This window comes from Maylandia zebra, linkage group LG7 (genome assembly GCF_041146795.1).
Source record: "Maylandia zebra isolate NMK-2024a linkage group LG7, Mzebra_GT3a, whole genome shotgun sequence".
Classification (NCBI taxonomy): Eukaryota; Metazoa; Chordata; class Actinopteri; order Cichliformes; family Cichlidae; genus Maylandia; species Maylandia zebra.
Window position 1 is genome coordinate 7,137,905 of NC_135173.1, and position 8,504 is coordinate 7,146,408.

At 43.7% G+C, this 8,504-nt stretch overlaps 1 protein-coding gene across 1 annotated transcript; it reads right to left on the bottom strand.

Annotated features, from left to right (window-relative positions):
- On the bottom strand, nt 1-6,939 carry rag1 (recombination activating 1). Its single transcript, XM_004563416.3, has 4 exons — nt 6,736-6,939; nt 5,349-5,687; nt 4,137-5,260; nt 1-3,310 (listed from the first exon to the last, which is right to left on the bottom strand). The coding sequence occupies exons 2-4, from the start codon at nt 5,663-5,665 to the stop codon at nt 1,563-1,565; spliced, it is 3,189 nt and encodes a 1,062-aa protein (XP_004563473.3). The 5' UTR covers nt 5,666-5,687; nt 6,736-6,939; the 3' UTR covers nt 1-1,562.
- Between the last annotated feature and the right edge of the window lie 1,565 nt (nt 6,940-8,504).

An 8,504-nucleotide genomic window follows, 5' to 3' on the forward strand; every position in this document is an offset into this window, starting at 1 on the left:
TTATTTATTATCTGATGTAAACAGAGACAAAAAGTACAAACTTCACAAAAGGATGGTAAGTTGTCTGATTCAATGACAATACATAAGAAATAAGTAAATAAAGCATAACATAATTTGAAGGTAGTGGTAGGTAGTGGAACTTTAGTGTATGCAAAATGAATGAACAGAGAAAGTATTGTGCGGTCCCAGTAAACTGTACGTTTAGTCTATGCATGTGAGCCCAAAATGAGGAGATACACTGTGAAACATGACAGAAGTAGAATTTTGTGAATCATCCATCATCCATTACTTTGGAAATGCAATTCATTACGGCAAAAACAAATATGAGACAAGTTGCTATATAATGCACTCCAAAACATGGCGTTATGGTAGCACTGTGACAAGTATCCAATGAAATGTGGATATTTCATAGCTGTCATATGGTTACATTTATGACAGTAAAATAAAATCAAACATTCAATCAAGTAAGAAAACAAAATTGCCTGTCACAATTCAAAATGGTGAGGGCAGAAAAAGACAATATAATCAATCAATCAAACAAATAAAGTTGCCAACAATTCAGTTTACATCAGGTCTCTCTGGCTCTCACCCATCGCTCTCCCCTGACGACTGAAGCTGTGAAGATATATCAGCTGAGAAAAAGAGCCAGGTTATATATAGAACTTAAGAAAAATCCCTGCCTGCTAGAGAGTCCATGGGGTATTAGGCACCGTAATGGACCATACTGTATTTTTATGATATCAACAAAAAGGTCAGTATATGTTTTATTTTATGAGAAGAATTCAAATAAGTATCATCTATCCTCCACTGTGCAAAAAGTAAACGAGATAAAAATTGGTTCAAAGTGACCTGGCATCTATTCTGCCCCACAGGGATCCCACGATAAAGCACTAAAGTCATCTTTTTCAGAGGGCACTCATGAAACAAAGAACATTTGGGTCTCTGTGATTGCATTTTGCTCCTGCTAAAATGATATATTAATACAGTGGCCACAAATGTGGTCTTTTTAACACGATTTCTCTCTATGACTTACAGCGCTTTCATCTGTTTCCATAAATATCCTCTCTATATAAATGCATAAATGTGTCATATCCTTGCAATACAATAAAATGCACCATTTTTCACAGATGGTGTCGATTTATAAACCAAAAAAAGGAAAAGGAGTATGAAAAAAAATGTGTTGCCTCTGCCGTCACATCTTTGTGGTGTAGTAACTAACAGTTAACAAAGCAATTCGAAGTCAAATAAATGTTTAAAGAAAGAAAAACAAACATCAAAAGTGTAAAATAGCATTGTTTTCCATAAAATAATCTTCATTTATGGGTTCAGGTGCAAAACACTGGCTATTCAAGCAAAATCTGTTTGTAATATCTAACAACACACAAGCATCTGAGTTCCAAAATATAAAAACTAAAAACAACATAAAATGTGTTTGGCCTCTTGCCCAAAGCAGAATGAGACTGACTTCGCTTTCTGGAAAGTCAAAATACTTCCATGTAGAGATAACTGACCAATGGTACAATTCTCTAGAAATCAATCAAATGTTAATAGTTATGGAAAATTCAAAAATCAGGAACTTCCAAAGACATTTCATCATCATCCTGGATCTCTACTGGGTCAATGGTAGCCTGTAGAGCCTTTGCAGAGTCCTTGTGAGCTTCCATAAACTTCTGCAAGTACTTGGACGTGTACAGCCAGTGGTGTTTCAGCACATCCTCCAGTTCAAAGGTCTTAGACTGGCGTGCATTCATCTTGCGAAAACGCCTGAAGAGCTTGTTTGCTGACTCGTTCCCCTCGCTGGCCCAGGCTCCTATGGATCCGTCTCTCTCTATAATTTCAGGTACGTGGGCTAGGGTCTTGTGCAGATAATTTGTTATCTTTCCATTGTACCTATATTTGAAGGTAGTGGAGAGGAGGTCAGCAAAGCGCTGAGAGTTAAAACTGTAGCGGCATAGCTGGTCAGGGCATTCCTTGGCTGGGCAGGTGGCACGCCACACAGGTTTCATTTGGAGGTAGAGTTTGATAAGCTCCCTCAGGGCCTCTCTTCTCTCTTCTGAGGGCACCAGCTCACACACCACGTCCACAGCCTCCTGGGTCATTAGTCTGCGGGCGTAGTTCCCATTCATCCTCATTACTGGTTTAAGCTTCATCTGCTTCCTCAGCTGTTTATCTAAGGCCGCCCTCCAGCTGCGCCGTTCCTCCCGGCTGGGGTTGGCCTTTTTATACACCTCTCCGATCTCATCCTGGAAGATCTTGTAGAATTCAGTAGCATTGCCGATGTCACAGTGCAATGCATCTAGCGTTGGCTGCGTCTCCAAGAAGGGCTTTGCAGACACACCTTTGACTCTATCACGCAGCTCATCTACTGACTCAGAAAAGGGGTTGGTTCTCCATATTTCATAGCGTTCTAGGTTCTCTTCGTGACTGCGGGTGATGGAGTGCAGCACCATGTTTTGAGAGGCCTCTGCACGACTGGAGTCACATAGAGTGCAGACGTACGTGGACCCAGAGGCCTCCAGCCCCTCCATCTCACGCACCATCTTCTCATCATATCCCGTGCCCCTGAAGTGGAAGCGAAAGGATCGAGGCAGACCACCCATGGACAGGATAAGTCTGCTTTCTTTCATTGCATTACGTTCTGCAACTATAGGCCCCAGGACAGCTGTGAGTGTCTCATGGTCTGACTCATCCACAAACATCAGGCACAGAGGCTTACAGGACAATTCTGAATTTGGCTTTGGCTCGGTAAAAATGGTAACCTCCTCCTCCTCATCGTCTGCCAGGACAGAGACAGACATAACAGTGAAAGAAAAACGAACAGCCTTCTCAGGAACAACTGGTCCCCCGCCATGCTTCTCGCTGACATCACCCATGCCATCGCAACATTCCTTGATCATGACACTAAAACCTGATGTGCAGGCACTGTCTTCCATCCCACTCTCCCTCAGCCCCTCCATGATGTCCTCCTCCAGATCCTTTAAGGCAGACACAAGTGCCACATCGTACCGAAAGCGCCGAGTGATAGTGTCAGCTGGGACGTCATCCACTGAGGAAGACCATCCAGAGAGCCCATTAATAATGCCAACATTATAGGATGGGGACACGTTTTTGAGAGCTGGCTGCCATTCAAACTGGTGAAAACCAGGGAGAAGCTCCTTCTCTGCAGCTCGAAGAGTGTGCAAGGGCTGAAAGATCTGGCGGCCACTTGTGGCTTTGACAGTCCGATACATCTTATGATATTGACTGCAGCTCAGGAATGTGTTGACCCGAATGGCCAGGCACACAGCAGGACTCAACCCAAAGCCTCTGCCTGCAGAGAGAGAAAATGAGAGGAGATAAAGTTTCAGAGAGAGACAGAAAGAGGCACAGTCTCAACATAAAAAGAAAGGATTGACACATGAAGAGAATTATTTAATACCAACCCACAGAAGCCTATTTCTAGTGCTTTGAAAATACTGCAGTATCTAAAATTTCCTCATTTGATATCCCACATTTGGAGTAATTTCTACAATGAGACAGACAGAAGCGTAAATTTCACACCCAAATGTGAATGCCTCATTGTCACAAGCCCACAAGCCGCTGATTACAAAATCCAATATTTCCTAAATTTCAAATGTTATAAGGGGACAGAGGGTGAATCAGTGAAGCTGGCAATAGTGATGTATTGGCTGTAGATGAAAACAGACACCAGCTGCCTTCTATTCCCCAGAGAGGAGGATGGTGCTGTCTGTGTAATTTGCAGATACAAGAGCTGCTGATGTTGTTTTGATTCTAACAGCCCCTTCACAAGAGTTGTTATTGTGCATTAAAGGGAGTGTGAGAATGAGAGACTGACAGACAAGATGAGTGAAAGTGGGAGAAAATCAGGGAGGGGTTGAATGTGCAGCAGCAGTGGTTCAATAGACAGAAATGGACAATAATTAAATGCTTTTCAATCAAAATCACAGAAAGCTTTCTTATGTCTCCTGAATATTGGACTTTTCTTCATTGTTATTCATGAGATGACTGTATTCCTCGGGGGTAGGTGGAAATATTAATGAGCAAACACTATCATGATTTTCATTTGTTTGTATCCCCCTTTCTTTGCCACGGAGAGCTGTGTTGATTGAACATAAACCCTTATAATAGCCTCTTACCTTGCATCATGGCCTCTAGCTCATCTGCCTGACGGTGTTCATTCCCAGATCTCAGTGCAAGCAGAAACAGCGTCAAACACACAGACTTCAGATCACCACCTTCCTCTTTGTCTGCAAACACCTTCACCTGGTTCTTCAGATCCCTCAGTCGATGCTTCTGGGCACGACGGGTTAGCGAGAGCAAGTGCTGGCGAGGTCTTCCCCCTTTATTGGTTAGTAGGAAGTTATCAAGTTCTGACAGACTCAGGTTTTCATTTTCCTTCAGCTCGTGGCTCAGACAGTGAGCCTTAAATGAGTCCAGCCTCACTTGCTCACGACATCCCTCACTGGGGCAGAGCAGAGGTAGGGAATGGAGGGCAGATGAAAAGACTTTGGCAGGTGAGGTGAGATTATCGGGTGTACAGGGCGAGTTGCAGGCAGGGCAGTGAGGTCCTAGAACGTGGGTAAATTTTACAATGCAGCCACGGCAGAAGAGGTGCCCACAGGTGGACTGAACTGGATCAGAGAGCAGGTGGTCACACACTAGGCAGGTGAACGATGCAACAAAGTCCACAGGGAGCTTCTCAGAGAGCAGCTTGGTGCTCAGGTGATCTTTCTGGCAGCGTGTAATGTTCCTCACCCACTGCTCTCTCTGGATGCTGAACTTCTTCCAGGCCCTGAGAGCAGGACCATGACGGTCTCCAAATGGTCTCAGAACTCTCCTCTCACCAACAGCGATGGCATCGCAGTCCCATCTGGTCCTTTTTGCCAGGCTCTGTGCTCTTGGAAGGACTTTCCTCCTCTTCCTTCCAGTCCTCTGGAATGATGTTTTTTTGGGGTAGCAGAGGTGGCACAGGGAAGAGTGAGGTTTCCACTCAGGCACTCTTGTTCTGGTGAAGCTGCAGACCCCCCCACCTCGAATGGCAACCATCCAGCAGCGGTGGCAGAAGGAAAGGGGGTGGACAGATTCTGTGTCCTCTGTCACGTCCACTTTGAAGACTTTAAGGATGACTTCTGGCCAGCTTGGGAACTTGCAGCCCATTTTACGCAAGGCACACTTGCTCACCTCATCCAGATCTCCATGAACATCGTGCACTGGTCCTTTGACTTTCCTCAGAACCATTCCACAGACACGACACAAACCCCTATAAAGAGCCAGGGAAATAGTGTCAGATCCTTAGAAACAAATGAATATAACATAGCATCATTCACAAAATGTAACAATTTGATTACCTGAGGTGGTCCATGTGGGTTTCCATCTCCTGTAGCTTCACATCTACTCTCCTGCCAGGGCCCTCCACATTTTCCTTGCTTTTTCCTCCTAGGCATAATTTCATAACACTCCCTGGACCCGCAGCATGATCTATTTCTATATTTGGAGCTGCCGTAGGTGAAATCTCAGGCCGTGTTTCACTGGGCAGAGGGGCTTTCTCCATGGACTTCACCCTGAAGAGTTTGAACTTCCACTGAGAATACTCAGAGTGGGGATGGTGGAGCTCTGGCGGCATGGATGATCTGGGACCATCTGTCTCCAGGCTTTCTGCTGCCATGATGAGATGTAGAGCTTAGGTGCTGGAGAGGCAAGGAGAGGAGAGAAGAGATGAGGAGGTCATTTGATATACTGCAAAAGCATGAAAAACAATTTCAGCCATCTGTAGTATAAGATGATAGATATTGAGAAAAGGTTTGAAGGTTAAAAATCCTCACAGGGATGGTTGAGCCAGTAGTGTCTTCTCAGTATTGAGACCATGACACAATCCAAAAGCTTTACTTGATTCCTGCTGAATTTATGCTCATAACACCCTGAAATTCCCACTGAATAGAGAAGAGCAAACCTTGACCTAGACTGCTGTATTATACCATAAGTGGCATTTAGATCTTGTGTAAAATGCATGAGACAAGCACTAGGGGATCGATACAACACCAAAATCCTCATTTCACTCATCTTCAAGCCCATCACTCAGTAAGCTACTGTGACTTTTTTTTTTCTTTGACACAGCAAGTTTGCTAAATGGGAAACCTTATCCCAGCAAGGTTGTCAATCATTTATATTAGTTGTTTTCTTGGCTGGCAGGAGAGCTGGAGCCCTGAAAGCTTCCAACTGGCACTTTTAATGCAAGGAAAAATCGGAAACACAGCAAACTTATTACATATTACATAGATATTGACCAAACCAGATGCAAAAGAAGATGAGAAACCATCATATTGAATAAACATCATAAAGAATTATTCCAAACACAAGATTGTTCAATTTCAGCAGCCAAATGCTCTTATGATACAGCACAGGTAAGATCAATGACGGTGCTACACTGATGGGCCCTATTTCATCTTCTCCCATACTATCTAGGTTCTATTACCAGTTCTGACAATAAAGCAGTCAAACAATCTTAGAAACTAATAGTTCAATCTTTGCTCTTACCATTTCACACCTACAGCATTCACACAGTTGAATCTTCTGTCTATCCATCTTTCAATGATCTCACTACATTTTCATCCTTGGAGGCTCAAATCTGTCAGTCTCCTTATTTTCTCAGCTCTCTCTCTGTGTACTTCTCATGCTGAACTCCCCTTTGAGACAAACAGCTGAGCCTGTGTGCATGTGTGTCAGCTGGGCTCTTACCTTGTTTTTCAGTCTCAGCTGGCGTCAGCTCCCTTGGGGGCTCCTCTCTGCATGGGAGCACAAGGAAAGCCCTGGAGCTAGGCCCTTACACCCTACATATACTGTATACGTTTGAGCCAGTCACAGCTTGAAGCTTCTGTTACCAGGAGTCGTGGCTCCATAAAGTGGGAATGCTCCTGACTGTCTCATTGGGCCTCATATTTATACCCATCCTTTGGTGGAATCCCAACAGTCAACCACTGCCACCTGATCGAGGCAGCTGAGGAAAGAAAAAAAAAACAAGGTCAACCCCAAAGAACAGTTGTAACATGTGCATGCTGAGAATCCAACAGCATACCCCCAAAACAAACAACTTTTTACCACACCACACTTATCCTCAGCTAGACACACTTGCATGTCTAGCTATCTTCATCCAGGTGGCCTCACTGTGACAGAAAGAGCAATACTGTTAAACCTTTGAAAAGGCTGAAAGTGCAGAGACGTAGCAGATCACAGGATAAGTGGTCAAGATTAAAAACAAAACTGAATAATGGTGGGGGGTTTTAACAGCATAAATATCTGAATAATCAAGAAACGGGAGGAACTATAACAATAACAAAGACTTGTTGTTGTAATCTTCATTCTAATCATCTTTCTTTTCCCCTGGCATGTCTAAGTGTTTGTGACTTCTGCCTCAGCAGTCCAAATGGGGGCTGCTGTGACAAACCAAATGACAAAGCCAGTGACACAAACACAAGTGAGTCATATTAGGTTGAATATCAATTTGTGCGCAAACGTGTGTGTGTCATATTGGAGTGTGGGTGCTCACTCACTGTGGTGGTTACTATTTTAAAAATAATGCTTCAAATGATGACTTATAGAAACTGCACACACCCAAACCAACAAGTGTTGATCTGTCTGTCAGTTTGTTTGTTTGTGCATTAAACTGCATTGTGCTTCATGGTTTTTGTCCACAAATTCTTTTGATCAGCACCTCATTTACCTATAACTTGTCAGCATCAAAGCAGCACATTTTATTCATCTTTTCAAATATTCATTGTCTGTCACCATTCAAAATGAGTTTTAATTAGACAGCATCATTTGATGTAATTTCTCAGCAGGTATGGGGAGTATTTGCCCAAGATCATTCTTGTTTGTAATTATCCAGGGGATTAATCTGGTGTATTCACCACAGGAGCCTGTTGCTGTTGCATTGGCTTTGCCAGCCAAGTCATTAGATACACAGTCAGTGGGCACCAAACAACAGTTGGGTCTCTCCCACTCTTGTCAGCTTAACAGGGGAGCAGGATGAATACTGGCAGGTTTTGCAGCTTATATTTGGCGCATATGTCCAAGTGTGACCTCAGAGAGCAGTAGCAGTTTTTGTTCGTCCGTCTCTTTCTTTCTGTTTGATGAGTACACCTACTTACTGCAAATGCTGAAGAGCCACTACGCAGACCGAAGCTGGCGACAAAAGTGCTGTTTTCTAGGCCTGCTCATATCTATCAGACACACCTGAGAGATCCGAGGTGCACAATGCTTGATTCATTATATATCCAAGAACAAGCAAATGATGGATTGTAGCAAGATGTTCCAGACCTATTTATAGTTGATATTTAGATTTATGATAGCCAAGTAGCCACATGTTTCCAAGGTAAACGCCACACCTAACTCTGTGGCAGACAGGGACAGAGCTGCAGATGTCTGCCTGACAAACAAGCAGTCACCCCCTGAGACCCTCATCTCTCTACGCCTGCTAATTGACTTGTTATTGATCAATTCAAAGACAG